This window comes from Mycena indigotica (genome assembly GCF_014461135.1).
Source record: "Mycena indigotica strain 171206Taipei chromosome Unknown Mind.scaff0013, whole genome shotgun sequence".
NCBI classification, from domain to species: Eukaryota; Fungi; Basidiomycota; class Agaricomycetes; order Agaricales; family Mycenaceae; genus Mycena; species Mycena indigotica.
Window position 1 is genome coordinate 1,632,679 of NW_023503012.1, and position 19,585 is coordinate 1,652,263.

General features: G+C 52.9%; 5 protein-coding genes across 5 annotated transcripts; 2 read left to right on the plus strand and 3 right to left on the minus strand.

Annotated features, from left to right (window-relative positions):
* Positions 1-309: 309 nt before the first annotated feature.
* Positions 310-1,754, minus strand: MIND_01279600 (PLC-like phosphodiesterase; the record flags this gene model as incomplete). The annotated part of the gene is made up of 7 exons (XM_037369267.1): positions 310-371; positions 421-517; positions 567-749; positions 802-1,199; positions 1,247-1,374; positions 1,422-1,470; positions 1,514-1,754. 7 exons carry the CDS (start codon positions 1,752-1,754, stop codon positions 310-312), a joined length of 1,158 nt encoding a protein of 385 aa, XP_037214473.1.
* Positions 1,755-2,165: 411 nt separating this feature from the next.
* Positions 2,166-3,227, minus strand: MIND_01279700 (uncharacterized protein; the record flags this gene model as incomplete). Its single annotated transcript, XM_037369268.1, has 5 exons — positions 2,166-2,239; positions 2,288-2,409; positions 2,464-2,554; positions 2,616-3,074; positions 3,140-3,227. The coding sequence occupies 5 exons, from the start codon at positions 3,225-3,227 to the stop codon at positions 2,166-2,168; spliced, it is 834 nt and encodes a 277-aa protein (XP_037214474.1).
* Positions 3,228-3,561: 334 nt separating this feature from the next.
* On the minus strand, positions 3,562-5,094 carry MIND_01279800 (uncharacterized protein; the record flags this gene model as incomplete). Its single annotated transcript, XM_037369269.1, has 1 exon — positions 3,562-5,094. The coding sequence occupies one exon, from the start codon at positions 5,092-5,094 to the stop codon at positions 3,562-3,564; it is 1,533 nt and encodes a 510-aa protein (XP_037214475.1).
* Positions 5,095-10,697: 5,603 nt separating this feature from the next.
* MIND_01279900 (uncharacterized protein) lies at positions 10,698-11,534 on the plus strand (the record flags this gene model as incomplete). Its single annotated transcript, XM_037369270.1, has 1 exon — positions 10,698-11,534. One exon carries the CDS (start codon positions 10,698-10,700, stop codon positions 11,532-11,534), a length of 837 nt encoding a protein of 278 aa, XP_037214476.1.
* Positions 11,535-15,395: 3,861 nt separating this feature from the next.
* MIND_01280000 (Macrophage erythroblast attacher) lies at positions 15,396-16,262 on the plus strand (the record flags this gene model as incomplete). The annotated part of the gene is made up of 1 exon (XM_037369271.1): positions 15,396-16,262. The coding sequence occupies one exon, from the start codon at positions 15,396-15,398 to the stop codon at positions 16,260-16,262; it is 867 nt and encodes a 288-aa protein (XP_037214477.1).
* Between the last annotated feature and the right edge of the window lie 3,323 nt (positions 16,263-19,585).

Sequence of the window (19,585 nt, forward strand, 5' to 3'; positions counted from 1 at the left end):
GAAGACGCACGGGGGTCCACGGATCGGCCGTCGATAATACAGTTGATAGCATGCGCGTCGAAGTTCACGATATCAATAGTAGTAGGTCCGCGTGGTATGATGGTGAGAGGGAGAAAGAGAAGGGATACGTGACTCGCAGAAGTTGATCCGTAAGAGTTCGTGGTTGATTCTGGTGTGTGGGCATGGTCGAATATAACCATTCATACTACACTGGCACATATGTACAATCGGAGAGTCAATAGCTCCTTTAAATCTATTTGGGATTCAGTCTCTTTCCCCGCACATAACAACTGGATGTCGTACATTGAATTACATAGACAATCCGATAATCGTCTGTACAAGAGCAGGCTGCGAGTGGTAAAAGTCAAGCACTAAGCAGTCTTCAATATTGGACAAAAACTGGCAATATAAATCACACACAGACGATACCAAATCGTTTCCCCTTTCTTTCGGTCAACCATGGCAACAGTCGCTCGTTCATACCGGGCGTTCCCGCACCGTCCCCAAGGGCGATTATCTATACGTCTTGTCAGTGGAAGCATATATACCGATAGAAGAAGACCGACGTTGGGAGTAACAGGAACCGTGTCTCGGTTCGCATGTGCACTGGCGAAGGAAACGTAGAGTGCTTCCGTTGCATTTGAACTGGTGGAGATGGCCTTGTCCAAGTGGGTGGTGACAACCGCAAATTTGGCGGAGATGTTGGCGTCTGGACCAGAATTATGCGGGACGAGGGGCATAAAGTTGTCCTTGCCTGGGTTAGAAAAAAGAGGAAGTAAAAGCAAAAAGGATTGTACTAACTTGGATGTACGCGACCCTGCGTGGTTCCGCACTATACACCAGCTTGATATCGGCCCCGTTTGGCGTCCATTTTGCGGCCCCGAGATGGATTCCATACTCGTGCGTTTCGCCTAGCGCGGGTAAAAACTCGTAGGTAAACCGCTGGAGCAGCACCAGCTTTCCCCGCGCTTCACCAAGCGTACCCAACCGGCCCTTTGTCTGGAGCCAGAACTGCTGCGCAACGGGTGTTGTGAGTGAGGCATGAAGCATAGCCTCGAACTTCTCGTCGTATGTCGTTAGCGAGCCCTCTTCCTGCTGTATTGAGACGAGGATAGTTTCTGTGGGATGATAGACCAGCCAATGGTATAGACCGAAGAGGACATCGTCGAACGAGGTGGTAGGGGAAAGGAGTGCCCGGCCTTGCAGAACAGTAAGAAGAGGTCAACCAACGAAAAGCGCCACACACCATGGTAGAAACCTATTGTGTCCTCCCCTGGATTGTACCCCAACCGCATATCGAATGCCCTTATGCCGTCGTCAAGCGAGTCCAGCAGCGAGCGGTCCTGACAGCGGAAAAAGACGTGAGACCGCAGACTGAGGGTGTGGTCAGTCAGCAAGTCCAGTCTCAATGAGGCACGCACGGTCCCGTGTACTTCTCCAGCTCTGCCTGCCGTTCCGCCGAGTAGTTCCCTTCTGACCCTTAGCCTGGACCCATCTCAAGCGACGGGCTCACATGTGGCACAGTCATGTGTGCCGGGCAGGTTCATGTCCACCAGCCGCGTCTCATCTGGCACGTTTGCCATCCAATGCGCTGTCTTGGGCGGAGGGACGCTGCTCGCTCGACCTGTCACAAAATTGAGCCTTGACGGAATAAAAGCGATGTAAAACTCGCCCAGGATCGGCGCTGCACGCTCGAGGATCTCCTCCAATGCTTTGTCCGCAAGGAATTGGAGGGTTGGCGTTTGTAGCATCATCGTCGAAACAGAAGAGTGTGCGGGAGGTCCATGATATCAGCTTGATGACGTGGGCAGTAATGAATATCATTTCGCAAACCACCGACCCACCAAAGGGCGACGTGTATAACGAGAAAGCTTTGGGGGTATAGACATCCACTGACACACGTTCCTCAATGCCCAAGTTTCCCGTTCGTTCAACCTGCTGGTGGGGTTGAGAGTTTTCGAGACTTCACTTCACTGAGTTCGAATCTTCGATGTTCTTATGGATAAATGATATTCACATTGAGAGTGAAAGTGAAATCATGAATACATATAGTAGTACAGACATGTACAGACATTGGTTTTGTTACTTGATTCTTTCCAATCGAGAATTCGTCCAGCCTTGGCCGTTTGTCCCGGAAATGTCGAAAATTTGCCAAAGAAAAATGATTAGGCCATTCCCATTGCAAACGGGCTGAGAGAAAATAAGCGATGTATCTCGTCCCTTTGGTCCGTAGACAATGCTAAAAGGGCAATCAGTAACATATGAGCAGATGCAATTGCACAATTACCGGAGTTCACGTTGTATGGCTCGTTGGGCGAGCAGCGTGCACAAGGACAGCGACGCGGAGGACGGTCGGGGGACGGCGAGCGGGACGGCGAAGGGGACGGCGATGGTGATGGCTCGGGGTCACTGAATGATATCGTAGTTAGCAAAATAATAGCTGTTAACACGAGCTGGTCGTACATTACCATGGGAGCAACCAGATCCTGTGGTGACAGTGGGGCCGAAACGCTCTCGCTGACCACATCTAACATGGGCTTTGAAGCATGTGGGCCTTCCAGAGGAGTGAGGTCAATCGCCTGATTATGTTCTGGAGAAAAGACAAAAGTACGCACCATCTGGAGGCGCTTCGACGATCACCCACCGCTCCTCCGGTACAGCCTGGGCCACGTCCTGCATTTCCTCAGAATCTCCTTCTTTCTTCGGTCCGCCTGCGAGTTTTGCAGCCTGCTGCAGTCGCAGTGCCTCTTCATTCGCAAGACGATCGAGCCAGGCCAAAAGGGCCCCATCCACATCGACCCAGTCCTCGACTTCCACACCGTCTACGTCCAGCGCGGGTTGACCCGGGCCCGGCGGCGGGTCAACGTGCAGACGTTTTGCCGGGGACTCCCCTTCAGCTTCCACCTCCACAATCGTGCGCCGACGAGCTCTTTCAGCTTGGCGTTTCGCTGTCGAAAACGATGTAATAAGTTCGGATATTTGGCCTTGTGGGTGGGATGGAGAGTCTTCAGTTTGGTCGGCGTCGCCAGGGAGCAGCGCAGCGTTAAATCCCCATATAGGCTCGTGCTGTTCTTCTAAACATGTCACGCAAAAATTTTAATTTAGATGTGGTGGTCACTGGCTAGAGCGAGAAACACACCATCTGGGTCAACAGCCAGATCGAAGGGAGCGACGGGCGACAGTGAACGGGAATCTGGCGGCGAGGCCGGGAGATAGGTGGTATTCATATGAGAGGGTTATATCCGAAAGGTATGAGCGCAGGTATGTGGACTCCAGATGGATGTAGAGAGACGGTGGCTGAGGGTGCGGAGTCAAGCGATGTCACACCACGTGAGTGATTTGATATTGTGACACGGTCGGTGATTGTACGATTTGAGTCGTTGCCCGCGAGTTTCGACTAGTACGGCGCTAATTTGACCCTCAGTCGATGACTGATCAGCCCTTGATTCATGGCTCGGTGAGTATAATGTTGACACACAACTTGAGGGCATTCAGGCTTCACTTTAGTTCCAATGCCACAGAACTTTAACCACAAAGTTGAATTGTGCCAACCATTTAGACTCAAAACAACCGCATGCTAGGCGTCGGTCTCGAGGAAGACGGTCGCGGCTGCTCTACCATACACGACACATCCACATTTTTCAGTATCAGATGACACTCGCGAAGCAAATGCTTCTCGTCTGCCGCCAGCTCTCTCCGCTCCATAGTTTCCTGAAACTTGCGTAGCAACGCAGACTGCGTCTTTCTCTGGTTATAAGATGGTTTAATGGTGAACGCTAGGTGGGCCAGATGTGGTATCTGTCGAAGCCAAGGCAGTATTGCTTGCGCGACGGAGAATGACGGGAGGGTTAGATCTAGGCGGCGAAGGAAGACGAGCAAGGGTGCAATGGAGGCATTGTCGCTCGACCACAGAAACATAGATTTTGCCGTTTCTGGCATGAGATGGACAGAGAGGTCTTGGCCTGATTCGGATGATGATTCCGCCAGAACTGCGATGGTTCTGAGCGTCAAAGCGAGGCTGTTGATCCCAATATCGTCAACGAGGAGCTCAAACGAGCTCAGCCGCGGTGCGTTGGATAGCAAATTGAGCAAGTGTATGGCGTCGCCGTCGGCCTTCCCAAGGTTAAGCTGCAGAACTTTGATTCGGGATTCTGGAAGGTTGGGGCGGGGCAGAAGACTGCCAGTGCTGCAGTTGCAGGGATCATCCGCAGCTCCTGCGATTCGATACTCGAGACGCTCTAGGTGGGGGTGATTCTCGAGAAACGCCACGAGGTAGGAAAGAGCGACATGTTGGGAGAGGTGAAGCGTGATAAGACGATGAAAGCGCGCGTTTTCGAATACAATGCCGGAAAGAGGTCGGATATGGACCGGGGTGAGGTCTCCCCAGGAGAAGTATGATGCATTTCTGCTGTTCAAGAGTAGGATTCCGGCCGTGTTCTGCTCTAAGTTGTCAGAACAGAGTCGGAACTTTGCGTCGAGGAGAAACGGCGGGAGCAAGCACGGCTCAGGATGCAGACAGCGTATGTGGAATAGAGGATTACACATCCGCGCGCGGGGCATGTCGATGTACAAGTTGTCCACGGTGCATGAGAACAGCACGCGAGACGAGCAAATCAAGACCGGACCACCCAGAGAAATCCGTTTCGCCAGCGCCGCAAAGACGGCACATACGAGCATACGGACGGCGTCGGAAAAGCGATACAAGTTGGACCCAAAGAATATATGGAGTGTACGCAGCCGCGGCAGCCGATAGACTAGACGTTCAAGACGGCCAAGCGCCCGTGCGATGTCTATCGCTGTACTGGGCCACGAAGCATGAAACTCGAGTTCTTCGGTGATGAGCTCCTCCCGAGTGATGTATAGGGAAAGCACCGTCAACAAGCCCCCATCTGCCGCTAACCGAAGGGTGGGCTGCAGGAAGGAGTCCAGTTGGAGACCGTGACGGCGGAGGTGGCACTGGATTGCAATTCGATTGAGCTCGAAGGAGATGCCGGTAGGTGGATATAAGGCTGTGCGAGGAGGTAAGCAAGCAAAGATCTCTTCCCAGAGCTCAACAGGCAGCAACTCCAGCGCTGGTTGAAGCCTGGTCTTCATGCTTAGGTGGCAGAAAAGAAGCTGTGTGCAATGACAGGCGTGGTATTGATCCATATATATTAATTGCATCAGGAAGTGTGGCCTGAATTGGATGAATTCTGGGCCTAAATTGGACTCCACCTACGAAAATTTGACAAAACATCTCTGCATGTATGCCATTCACACCTGCACCATCTGCTTTCGAGAAATATTCCCCTGAATTAAGGGGGGTGCCAAAATACAAATTCTGATTTATCTACACAGTGTCAATTTTTTCCGGGTCTTTGTACACCAAGTTGTACACTGCTCCTACCTTATAGACAGTAACAGTTGAGGCTACTGGGTCTCCTTAGCACTGAATAGCATTTTATCTTTCTTAATTTGGCAATATAATCAATGGGCAGTTTACTTTTGATATCTGTTTTATATTGAAAGGCACTATTACAGCTTAAATGAGGCCTGAGATCAAGGTCCTAGCAGGGGGAGGATCCAAAGAGAAGAAATTCTAAGGGTCTGCCTGCTATAGGGTGCTGTGAGTTAGAGGTGTTTCGAAACCCATTTCGAAATGGTTTCGAAACACCTGTGAGTTTTGAAATCAGCAGGTGCTGGGACCTGTTTCGAAACCGACAGGTGATATCTCCGATATCCCCGAGCGGGCCGAGTCTTGGTCACCAGGGCAGCCGTCAATGACAGCTGTCAAATAACTTCCTTCTCCTTCCCATGGCGCCAAAAGTCCCAGCTCCGCCGAAAATTGGAGCACTGTATTATGCGGAGCCAATTTGATGGCTCGAGAAGACACTTAGATCACTCCCTACATCCATCCCACTGGGATCAGACCACGACTTCTGCAACTTCACGCTCCGTACTGACGCCGTGGTGGAGCTTGGCTGCAAGCAACCCGTCGTGAATCAGGACCTTGAACGCTCTTTCGGCACACGCACTGGCGGGACGGTGATCAAATTCAAGAGTAGGGGGCCGGGTTTGGAAGCGGTTGCTGTGGTCCTTTGCGAATATATTACGGGTCCTGCTGGACAGAATGTCCTCCTCATGAACTGGGTCGACTTTAATCGTAGCTGCAGAGGTGGCAATTGGAAGAGATGGAAAAGTCGTGCGTAACCACACATTATCTTCTTATTGACCTGACAATTCTGTCTAGCCTTGTGAACGCAAGGAAACGGGCAAGAAGCGCCAGCGACAGGAGGAGCAGGATGTGGAGGATGCTGAGAAGTGTCAAAAGTCAGATGCGGGTTTGCAGAAGAAAGTAAATGGAGCAATTGCAACAGCGGCGGCAGAAGTGACACAGCAGGGAACGGTGCGTAAACAGCAGCTCAATACCTTCTATGGCTAAATGACTACAGATCAGCTGGGCTTTCGATGACCTTGTTGACACTGCCATTAAGGAAAAGGGTGGATGCGGCCGGACTTCCAACCCCCTTCTCGACACACTCACGATCCGTTGTCAAACGATGGCTCTCAACCCCAAGACAAAACAACCCTGGCAACGACACCATTGTGCAGGTCCCGGCTGCAAGGAGAGCTGGGCACATCCTTGGAACACTCCATGGATCTTCAAACATGCCTTAACCTGCCCCAAACTCACTGAAGAACAACGCGCCAGGGCGACTGACGCGAGCATCAAGAGTGCACTTTCCACTCAGCTTGAGCAAGCGGAAGCAGAGCAAGGCAATGAGGCGGAGATGCGGGAGGTAACCAATGACCCGTTCCAGCCATTTCACATCGCGTGGGGTCAAGACAAGAAAAAAGCGCTCAAGTGTTTTCAAAAACGCAGTAACTTGCTGCTCCTCGAGTATCTGTGTGTTTCGGGGGGCGCTGTTCGCCACGTTGACCTTCCCATCTTTCGCAAACTCGCCTAACACCTCAATCCACTGCACGGCTTTCATTCCTCCACCACAATGTCGGCAAACATCCATCGCGAAGCGCTCAAGCATACACGCGCTGACATCAAACGGCTTCGAAAAATTGATAACTTGACTCTGTCCTATGACGGGGCGACTCTTTTTGGGCAGTCGGTTTATACCGGACATGTAACGACCCCCAAGACTTAGCCGTAGTGGTAATATTTAGGCTAAAAAGCTCTAGGAATAGCTAGAATAGCGGTAGCCTAGAAATCTAGGTATTCCTAGTCCCTATGTTTTAGCAGTGTAATTACTATGATATTATTCTTTATTTATTTATTTTCTGCCTTTATATTGACTTAATTTTGATGGGGATTGTGATCCTTGATATATATTATTGATGTGGAACGATTTTTGATAGCCATCCGTAGTTTTAATCACTGTGTCAAGCTATATCATTTTGGTCCCAATCAGGATAATCCTGAACACAGGCCTTCCCCACTATATACCGGGTTATCGGCCTGAAGAAAAGGAGTTAGCATTACTATATATAGTATTTTTAGCATCAAATCTATCAATTAAGAACCCATTTCTAAAGTCTTTCTTGGCTGGGAAAAGTCTTCCTAGAGTTTTAGGCTACTGCTATTCTATCTATTCCTAGACCCTAGGCTAAATCTTATACCTACTAACAGGTCGTTTGCATACAGGAGCTCAAATCGAAGGGATACTTACAAAGGTCTGACCACCATATGTAGCCGCGGACGCTGAAGAACGATTCCAATAGCTGATTGATGTTGAAGATTGACGTGTCAGCGGTGTGACTTGCCGCGATCCTTCCAGAATCTTCTGTGTATTTGCTTATTCACCCTTCAGAACATTGTAGAACTTACTAGTACATAGCCTGTATGTATATAAACCCAAAGAATATTCAGCGTTGGGCATTGTTTGCCCTAACGCATAGATCACTTACCTGATTGTGATTGCAAACTCTTCGACGCTTTTGATTTATTCACTCTCCGGATCAATCGGTCCTTCAACAATTGAAAGTATTGGCTCGCTAAAGTTCGCTGCTATCGTCTCCGACAACACGGGTAACATGCGTGTCGCGCACAAGAATATTGCCGTCAAATATCCGACCATTATAGCGCTTGCTGACGCGCCGCACCATCTCTCGAACCTGATTAAAGACATCTGCCGGCTTTCACATTTTGAGGAGGTTAGTACCATCTTTATCTTTGTCCCTCGATCCCGAGTCTCACGCTAATGCAATTCGAAGGGTATCTCAAGAATGTGTGTCATCATCACGTTCTTCTCATCATCCACGTAGGCAGGCACTCATCTCAAGGCAATGCGTGTCATCCTTGGAGTGCGCAAGGGCTTAGAAGTTGTTGGGAAGACACGATTCACGACCATCTACTGGTCCGCATACGCGTTGTTGCGCAACTTGACGAGCATCCACGAGCTTGTGCGCTTAGGTGTTGTCAAAATGGATGGAAGCGAGGTACGACCGCGGATAAATGTGATGAAGCAAGTGTAAAGCTCACACCTATCTGCTAGGAACAATCTCATCTAGCTTTCCTCCGAAGCATCCTGCAGTACAACGCTTTCAAAATCTCATCCACCTCTGTTGCCGACGTGTTCAAGTTCTATGTCGCCATTATGGCCGTTCAGAGCGACATTTTCCGGGATAACAGTCATGATATTCCACCGGATGTTATTGCCAAGATTCGTGTGATTGTTAATACTCGGTACGAGCAACTGATTGGGAGTAATAATATTTATGTTTCGGGTTTCTTTCTTGATCCCCGTATGTCCGTTCACTTGTGGTTTTCCATTGTTTACTAATGAATTTAAGAATATGTTTCAAGCCCGTTCTTGCACCCCACGTCTACCACAGTGCCGCTGCCACCGACAAGTACTCCCATTGTCGGAACACCTACCACTATGACTCCGACGACGGCTCCAGTAGCCCTGATAGGCCCCGACCACGACCTTCGAGAAAGCATCTCCACTTATGCTATTGTTGGCAAATATCTTTTCGACCTCCTCAAAAAACATCTCAAGGCCATTATACAACAGTAACGGCTATTCTTGATGTGCTGCACTCACAATATAAGGCATACACCCATCAGCACGCGCCCTTCAATCGGCGCGACCCAGCATGGACACGGGCATATCTCTATTGGCGAGCTATGATTGCTGAGTCCGATGCAGCTGTTCTTGCAGTATGTCACAGTCGTCTGGTGATCAATGACTTAAATTCTCTTAGTTTGTGGCTCTCAAGATATTCGCTATCATGCCGACCTCTATGCCAGAGGAGCAGACAGTCTCAGTATTTACAAAACTCACTCCAAAGGACCGTAACCGTCAAGACGTGTCCAGTACTGTGGCCATGGCCAAGGTTCATGCACACATCGTTCGACAGGACTCCGACAAGAAAGAGCCGACTGCGCCGAACTTAAACTGGCGCCCTGTGAAGACATTATTCACCATCAACGATAGCACGGCCCCTTCAGGATCACCACAACCAGAGGTGTTGGAGCTAGACTCAGACTCCAATGATGACACAGCAACGGACGACTCGGACCTCAACATACTCAATAGTTGGGATGGCCCATCGGTAGTTGCCTTCAAGAAGGCATCGATGGCTGCAAACACTGCTGCAGCGGCGAACACTAGTCTGAAAGCCCTCGATGGTGATCAGGCATCTCCGGATGAGCTCAAACTAACCCGCAGCCAATTGGATACATCATTTGAGGCTGAATGGTATGCTGATATCTCACATACATTCTTCCAAGATCTGCTGAGCAACAAGCCAATGGGTGGGGCAGTGGTGGATGTTGTTACTGACGCAGAGGTGGCGCAAAGCGTACGAGAAGAAGGAGTGGTCGAGGAGTGTGTGGACAATATAGAATTCTAGATAGGTAAAATTGCCTAATATAGAAATATGGTTTTGAAACACCTGTGAGTAATGTAAATTGAATTACTCACAGCACCCTAGCCTGCTAGGTAGCTGACTATATACTACTTGTCTGCAGCTGCCACTGTCGGGCACAGAAGGCTTGGGTGGTGTCACAGGCCAGGTCCCAGGGCCTGGAAGGTGGATACAACTTTTTTCAGTTCTAGAACAACAACTCATTTCTCCCAGCCAAGTTGTACCTAAAGACAAGTTAATGATTGCTTACTGAATAAGGCAAAACTCAGTCCTGCGGGGCTTGACTTTGTCAGGTGTGCGTAACGGCGTAGCTTATTGCTAATGTACAAAAAGAAGAAGAAGATTGTAGCAAAACTAATTTTTTAGATAATATATACAGAGAGAGAGGGATTGCTCTATATAGGGCTATAGGGTTTGGTAGAAGGAAGTGGCTATGTAAATATGAGGGGAGAGAAGAGAGCATTGTTAGTGATTGGATCTTGGCGTGTGACGAGGCACATGCTTGATGCCAATCCAACAGATCAGGGCTGGGATACCTGACTGGTCACCAGGGTGGATGATGTGCAGTAACGGGTAATGCTTTTGTAAGGGGAGCATGTGATGTGACAGCTGTGACTGATCACGTGACTGGTCCGTGCGCAGATAGCCCTGTACTTAAGTAGTTGGCCGTGGGGCTGTTCCCCCGGCTTTGGTATCAACTAGGCACCTGGACCCTCATCCCCTGACAGCATACCAAAGCCTCTACATCGACTCTGGCACTCTTCTAGCCCCAGTTGATCCTCTCTATCTCCTATATTCGTCCTCACCCTACTGTGCTTGCCTTCTCTCCTCCAATGACGACTCCCGGCGTCCCTGTCAACCTGTATTCGTACTGCCTGCTCCTGCAGAGCGAAATTACTCGCCTCACCGACCGTCTCGACCGTCTTGAGTATGGTACGCCTGCTCCACCCCCTGCTCCCCCTTCCCCTGGTCCTACATTCCACGGTGTCTGGGACGGCAGTCGCTGGGTTCTTCCAACAATCCCGGCCCCTACCCCTGCCGTCATCGCTGCGGCCCACACTTCCATACCACTTGCCGAAACCTTCCCCCCTACTGCGCCTGACACTGTCACGCGCTTCTCTTGTACGCTTGTGGTGCCTGACTCGGCTGTCGGGCATATCGTGGGTCGTGGTGGCAAGGGTCTCCACCAAGCTCATGACACTTCCGGTGCTCAGTTGCGCGCGTACTCTGATCGCGCTGCGCCTGGCGAGCGCCGGGTCTCTATCCGGGGAACCGACCAGCAAATCGGTGACGCACTTATTGCGCTTGGGAAACGGTTCATGCGTAAGCGTGTCCGTGCGAAGAAGCAACGTCAGCCACCGTCTGCTGAGGGACCTGCTCCCCCTCCTCCTGTCGCGCCTGTGCCTGCGTCCCACGCCACTAAGATGGATGTCGACCGTGCTCCACACCGCTCGTCCACTGTGCCCCGTGGCCAGTCTCAGGTGCCCCGCGCCCCCACTGCCGCACGTCCTGCCGCTCATCCGAGGGCTTCGACTGCCGCCCGGCGGGCCAGCTGGGCATTCGCGACTGTCTTCTCCCCTCTTCACGTCTACCCTACCCCGTCAGCCCGCCGCCGCCACTACCCAACCTATACGGGCCGCGGCTTCCACTCTCCCTACTCCCCAGCCTAACCCTACTCCCTTCGCACCCTCGGTGGCTATGGGAACTCCGTCGACGTTTACCCGAGTCTCGCATACCCAAGGCGCCTCTCCCATGCAGATGGATACCAGTGTGGCTTCCACTCCCATGCAGATTGACGCGGTAGCGCACGGTCGGCACCGCAATCGACAGACGGCCCAACGAGGGGGGCGTACCTGCGCAATCATCGCGTGTTATAGGCGACAACCTCTATTTCCCTGGCGACCCCGAATACGAGTTCGCAGAACCCTACACTCCGCCTATCCGTCGAGGCGACGGATCTTGAGGAGGGGTTGGTGTAAGGGGAGCATGTGATGTGACAGCTGTGACTGATCACGTGACTGGTCCGTGCGCAGATAGCCCTGTACTTAAGTAGTTGGCCGTGGGGCTGTTCCCCCGGCTTTGGTATCAACTAGGCACCTGGACCCTCATCCCCTGACAGCTTTGACCAAGCATTGACATCACATGTGGCATTACTAGCATTCATGCTGCCTGTCAAATGGGCATAGATGTACAAGGACTAAGTTCCTGTTGTTACACAGTAAGAAGTTGTACTGTAGTAATTTATACAATTTGGCGCCCCAAAATGGTGTGATGTCAGCACCAAAATTAAATTTTTGGCGCTGCCTGGCGATGTGTGTGACAGCTGAAAATTTTCGGCCGCCAATTTTTTTTTCGATGATGACAAGCCTTTGGCTTGTTGTTGCTTGTTTGTGCTTGTTTGTTCATGTTTGGTAGTTGTTCCTGATCTCTCCCTTTATGTGTTCCTTAGTTCCTATATAGTTCCTTATAGTTCCTGTTCCTGTTCCTGTTCCTGTTCCTTCTCCTAGCTCCTAGTTAGTAGGGTATATAAGCCTGTCTCTAGTTTAGTTTCCATATCATATAGTTTCCCCAGCAGAGTTTCCCCCAGAGTTCAAAGTCTTTCCTCTTCTTCTCCCTCTCTGGTTGTGCTGTAGCCTTTGGTTGCAGTTAGAGCAGTTTGAAGGGCTCTTGCTTTTCTTGTTCTTTCTCACACCAGTGAGAAAGCTTGTCATTTTGGAGCCCACCGCGAGGGTACTTCAAAATTGCATCCAACGCTCCTCTTGGTTCACAGCACAGCTACGTAAAAAGTTTCAAAAATTAATCCATTACTCCCCCTACTACAGCGGTACTTGATCTACGCATCATTTTGCGGTGTCGTAGACGTCCTTCACGTCGTATGGATTGTCAAGATGGACATTTGGCCGCAAGATTTGGAGCCGTTGCTTCACGGAGGCCTGGAGCGAAGCTGGTTGGAGCGCGCGAACGAAAGCACGACACCGTTCTGACTCGGAGAGCCGGTTTTTTGAGGTGAGGAACTTGCCGATGCGCGTGAACGTTCAATAGAATGTGGCGAGGTCCGTTTCCGAGTGGATACCAGCCGCGGCTGTGGAATCCAGGTGCATGGTCCAATCTTTCAGCGTGTACAGATGATTCCCGTCGTTGCCCGCGTAATGCGACATGATGGCGATCTTCCACTCGTCGTAGGATTTAGCTGTGTCTGCGAATTCGTCGAGGCCCTCGGCAAGTTCTTGGTCATCGATTGCCAAGTACCATGAGCAGGCTCTCTTCTGTTGTTGTTCGTCGCTAATCAGGTCGGACAACATCCATATCCAGCCCTGACGGAAGGCTGAAGTTGACCTTTACATTGTTACCCTGGACTTTGATGACACTCTTTGCTAGTGAAGGTATCATAATTAACCTAGGCTAGAGTTTTAATATCTCGTTGTAGAACATTCAGGCTATGTTACCAATCCTGGTCATTGCTGCAAGGAGCATCTCTATAGGGCACCTATTCTCCAGACTCCAGCATCAAGCATAGGATGACGGATATGCATGCCTGAATGACTGCAAAATTGGCCACAGAAACAACCATAACCAAGGAGTGGTTCAATAAACCATAAGATAAATCATATGGTGGATTATATGCACTATGTATAGACTTGTGCAGCTTGAACATAATTAAATATATTCATATTCTGAACTCAATTATGAAAATTCATATTCATAATCATAATTGGACAGCACTAAATGGAATGGGCCAGTATTGACAACTAAAAATACTTGATCTGACGCTTCAACCACATTATGAGGGCATCTGGCATTGAACCAGCCATTGCTCTGTCACTTGTCTATAGTTCTTCCAGGTGGCAGGTAGATGTGGAGGTACTTGCTCAAGTGAGATGGCTAAAGGTAAGCATGTGGATAGGAGTTAGGATGGGGAGGTGATATTTATATTTTACCTGACACTCAATCAGTTCATATAAGTATAAAAAGTACAAGACCAGGCCAGGATGAACAGGTTCATCTGGGCTTGAACCAGATGCTGCATCAATATCAGGTTTCTGATCCAGTAGAGGTGTGAGCACTGGACCAGCTGGCAGTGCCAGCGATTTGTGGGCTGCAGAGCAGCACGCGCATGTTTCCTGTTTCCTGGTACAGTGCAGAGGCACTTGCTGAGGGCCAGAATGCTAATGTAGATAGGAGCTAGGATGGTCAGACAATATTTATATTATACTATCTAGCACGCGATGTGTGCCCTGGCAGATGAACCAAACAAAACAAACCGAAACAAAACGAACAAAAAAAATGAAATCGACCACCATTTTGCAGAGCAGGGTCGGCTGGGTCGAACCGGACGCTGCGTGGGCATGGATGTGCGTGTGCGTGTGGGGTGTCTGAGGGGGGGGGGTGCACCCTGCCGGGCCCTGCGTGTAGTTGGGGCTGGGGGAGGGTGCTGTTGTGGTGGTGCTTGTGCTTCGGCTGACAAGCCACATACGCGTCAGCAGATGAGGGAGGCGCCCCGGGCCTCGAAAACCGGAGATTTCGGACGGCCGCGCGTGCGTGCGTCCCCGGCTCCGCGTACCAGTAGGGTTGCAGGGCTGCACCAGGGTCGAGGCACAAGCACAGGCCGGGGAATTCTGCGCTGGAACGAAGGGTTTGATGGATCTGAATCTGCATGAAGGGGGGCCGGCGATCGTCGAGGAGACGCAGATCAGTGCAGGGGTGATGTGACGCGGGTGACTTGATGTGACGATGTTACGCGGTCTCTGGCGTCCGGTGGCGCCTGACAGCCATGTGTGTGTGTCTATCTGGGGCTGCTGCTTCGCTTCTTTCTACGATCCGGCGGGCTCTCCGTCATGGAGCGTAATCGGACGCCGCTGGATCTTGGAGTTGGCCATGGCCAGCGACCGGTGCTTGTGGCGTCGGGGGCTCGGTCCCGACGCAGCTGGCCAGTGGGGAATTGAAATCAGGGCGCCCCTATCATGGCTGCCCCTGCGTTGCGCGAGGCGAGATAGGATCGAGACTTGCGCGCGTGGGTGGGTGGGTGGCTGCGCAGGGACCGACGAAACGCCGGGTGCAGTAAGAAGCTTTAAGCGCCGGCGCCTCCCGGATGTTGTCGCGAGCCAACGCGCGCCGACACCGCGTCATCCGCGCACGCCGGGAACGCAGCACTGTGACTCTGGGCGCGTGCTCGCCACGCGGGCGGCTGCCTATTGCGGAAGGGATCTGCGGTGCGATCAGAGGATCTGCGGTGCGATCAGCCAATCATGGATCTGCAATCACATCAGTGCCAGGGACGTCTCGCTGATTTCCCAGGAGTCGGCGAGGTCGGCGGAGGGATATAATAAGGGCGGGGCGCGTCCTGGGGGGTGCTTCCCTTCCCTTCCCTTCCTTTCGCTGCCCCCCGCCCGTTTGCTGCTTTCGCCCCCCCTGGCTGCGCATTCCTTCGCCTTCTCGCGCTGCTTGTCTGGTGCGTCCCCTCCCGTTGCGTGGTTCGCTCGCTGACGAGAAGGCAGCTTTGTCCCCTCTTCACACACACAAACACGCATACCATGTCTTCTCCGTCCTCCGCCGACTGCCCCCTCAGCTCCCCGTCCCCGTTCCAGGTCGCCGCCCCGCGCCCGCGCGCACTCCACCCCCACGCGCACGCGCACATGCCCACGGTGCTCCCTGCGAGCCTGTCGCGGCGTGGGAGCGGGGGCAGCAGCAGCGACGACGCGGACCAGGACGAGCTGCTGTACGACGCCGGGCCGGGCGGCGCACACGAGAGCGAGGTCGCCGTCCGCCGCGCGTCGCACAACGCCGTCGAGCGCGCCCGCCGCGACAAGCTCAACGCGCGCATCCTCCAACTCTCCACGCTCCTCCCGAACCTCGCCGGCGTGCGCCGCCCGTCGCGCCTCGCCATCACCAAGTCGTCCATCGCGCAGATCCACCTCGCGCGCCGCCACCGCGTGCTCGCCGCCCACGAGCTCCGCGCGCTGCATGCCGAGAACGGCGCCCTCCGCGGCGAGCTCAACCGCTGGCGCGCGCGGGCCGGCGTGCCCCCGCTGGCCGAAACCGACCGCGGGGACGCGTTCGCCCTTGTGGCCGCCGGCGCGGAGGCGCCCGACGCGCGCGAGCCCGTCGAGACGCTCGACGAGGACGACTTCGACGAGCGCTTCGGCGGCACGGGCTTCGACTACGAGGCGCGCCGGCCCCGGTCTCATGCGTACCACCCGTATCCCCAGCCGCAGCCACAGGCGCAGGTGCAGGCGCAGGCGCAGCCCCCGTCGCGCTTCGCGTACGGCCCGGGCACGCCGAGCATCTCCCCGCCGGTGTACCCGAGCCCGCCGTCCTCGTCCGAGTACCTCCCGTCCGCGTTCAAGAGCGAGTACGAGCACGTGGACGTCGGCGATTGGGCTGCCGCCGACGGGTGGTGAGCCCGCGGACGCTTCGACATCGGCTTCGACTTCTCGCCGCGAACCCCGGTGCACATCACCGCATCGCGCGTCCCACGATCGTTCCTCCGCTTCGCTTCCCTGCCCTTCCCGCCAACGTCCACGATTTATACCACCGTCCCTCCGATACCCGCCGCCCCCCGCCGCGGCCCACTGCACACCCTCCTTGCCTGCCTCCGCGGCCCAAAACGCAAAACGAAATCGAAATGAACCCAAAACCGAAACGACGCTATTTATCGTACCTAAGCTTATTCGCGCGCTGTTCTTCTACTGTAGTTGTACCCCCGGGCCCACCCCCACGCGTGGCGGTCTGTGTAATCTTAGCTAATTGCTCCCGCACACATAGTGGGATCCCGATCACAGTGAGACGAGACGAGACGCCGTCGTGCGCTTCCTTTCCCCGCAGGAAGTCGGAAGGAGGTGTAGGTGCTGCGTGTTCGGCGCCGGCGGTGGGTGAGAATGTGGTGCATGTTTTTGAACGAAGTGCCACAGAGCAGGTTGCGCGTGCCGGAGCGCATCAATGTTGCATGAATGTTTTGTTTTGCGGGCAAGGGGGGTTCAAGTCTCGAATCACGGATATCGGGTCGGAAAAAACTCCTCCTGCCATATAGGGTAATATGTTCCCACGATTAGCATCATGTGACCACTGATGCGATCAAAAAGTGGCATAAAAATTCAATCTTTGTGAAACTTTTATTTTTCAAAAAGATTTATGTATGTGTATATGGATTTGTGTAGGTATGTATGTACCTGGCACCCTCAAACACACATGGCAGGCCATAGCAACTTTTCAATCTGTTCACCTGCCATCAATTACCTGATAATAGGCCTATGACAAATTTCCAAAAAAGGATTTTTTTGCCATTTGATAGAACAATCATTAGAGAATGTCACAGATCGTCACAAAATCAAAGTTGTATATATTGACTATATAAACAACTTTGATTAAGCAGCTTATAGTGCCCGTGGAATAGTTGTGCCAGTGCTGCCCAATCACTGACTGATCTACAACTGATGAGCCTCTAACTCCTGTACTTGAGGTAAATACATGATTCAAGTACTGCCAGGAGGCTTGTAAGCAGTACCATTAACTACCCATGCTATTTGATCACTATCATACCACATAATGACTGTATTCAGTTCTCAGTCATAACAAAGGGCATTTCTGGTACTCAAACTAATCTGTGGTAGGTGACTTATATGTTCAGATCCTCCCGCACCAAGGCTCTGATGTTTCAGTTTCAGATCCTGAGTGAATATGATCAGAGCAATGCAATGTATCCCCACATCAGTAGTATTTGATCTCCATCAAACCTGCAAGATAACCATGGATCTCTAACTAGTTAGGGCAGATAAAGCTGGGAGAGTACTAATTTCAAAGGTATACCACCTACCATTATCTTATCCATTTGGCTATCTCATCTGGTACCATGACAAAACCTATTGACTGCCAAGCATGATTGTCAGGGGAACCTCCCTTTCGGCCCGGAGACGCGCCCGATTCCGGTCCGATTCCGGTTCCGACTCCGGTCCGGCCCTCCATCTTGCCCGCACAATCACCGATCCGTCACCCTCCCGACAGTCGCCCTGGGACCTCGCCTGCGACGCTGCCCAAGCCTTCTGTGCCCGACAGCGGCAGCTACGGACAAGCAGTATATAGTCAGCTACCTAGCAGGCGGACCCTCAGAGTTTCTTCTGTGCCCGACAGCGGCAGCTACGGACAAGCAGTATATAGTCAGCTACCTAGCAGGCGGACCCTTAGAGTTTCTTCTCTTTGGATCCTCCCCTGCTAGGTCAGCTTCATTTGTATTCGCTTACCAATGTTCATGCTTTGGATCCTCCCCTGCTAGGACCTTGATCTCAGGCCTCCGGGGTTGCCCTTACAGCAGAAGAAACTCTCTACGGGATTAACCGGACAAGATTGCCAGGTTCGGGCGCTGACTCAGGCTCGGAGTACGCCCGCGCCCCCTGCTCCGGCGCCTCCAGCTCCCGTCCCTATGGAGTTGGATCGCACCAGGGCTCGGGGTGCCCCTCACCGCGCCTGCTTCAGGTGCGGCGACCCAAACGATCTCGCCCGGGATTGCCCCCTCCCCCGCCGATGTCCGCTCGATGGACATCCTCGACGAGGTGATCCAACAACTCGGTGACGAGATGTTAGCGGAGTTGATCGCCCGCTACACGGACACACGGCAGCGGAGTCGATGGCCGGAGAGGATTTTGTCCCCCCGCGACGAGTGACTGGTGTGCCCTCGTTCACGTCTATAAATCGTTTTGCCTCTTTGTATGATGAATGCAGTTCCTTGCCCTACAATGAGCCCGAAACGAAAGACACACCCTCTCCTGCCCCCGCCTCGACTCCATCTCCGACTCCGCCCTCGACTCCGGTCATCGTCCTTCGCCGCCTCACTGCCTGGGAAAAGAAACTGCCCAAGCAGTACACTGTTGCCGCTGCCCCTGGGGCAAACTGTAAGGGCAACCCCGGAGGCCTGAGATCAAGGTCCTAGCAGGGGAGGATCCAAAGGCGTGAACATTGGTAAGCGAATACAAATGAAGCTGACCTAGCAGGGGAGGATCCAAAGAGAAGAAACTCTAAGGGTCCGCCTGCTAGGTAGCTGACTATATACTGCTTGTCCGTAGCTGCCGCTGTCGGGCACAGAAGGCTTGGGCGGCGTCGCAGACGAGGTCCCAGGGCGACCGTCGGGAGGGCGTTGACGGATCGGTGATTGTGCGGGCGAGATGGAGGGCCGGACCGGAGACGGAACCGGAGTCGGACCGGAATCAGAGGCGTCTCCGAGGGGCCGAAAGGGAGGTTCCCCTGACATCACCCCCCCCTTTGAATGCGGCGTCCCGACGCATAGACCGGAACGGAATCGAGTCGAAGGTCGCAGAGGCGATGTGCCGTGATTTGCCAGGGTACTTACGATAGAACTCCGCAATTTTCTCCGGGGCGAAGACGCGGTCGAAGCGGACCCATTGGTCGTGCGATGCGTCGTAGCCTTTCCATCTGACGAAGTAGTTCAGCCGTTTGTACCTCACCCTTGCGTCCAGGATTTCCTCTACTTCCCACTCCGGGACTCCATCCTCGAGGTCCGGAGGGGGCTGGTCGTAGCCGGGGCGTCCGTCGAAGGGGTCATCCTGAGCGAGCTCGAGCTTGACGACGGGGAAGACCGGGTGGAGCTTCGAGTAGCGCGGAGGGAGGTCGAGCTTGTAGGCACCTTTGCTGATCTCCGCGACTATCTTGAACGGTCCAAGGCGGCGATGGGAGAACTTTTCCGAGGGGCGAGTCGTCCTGATGTCAGAGGCAT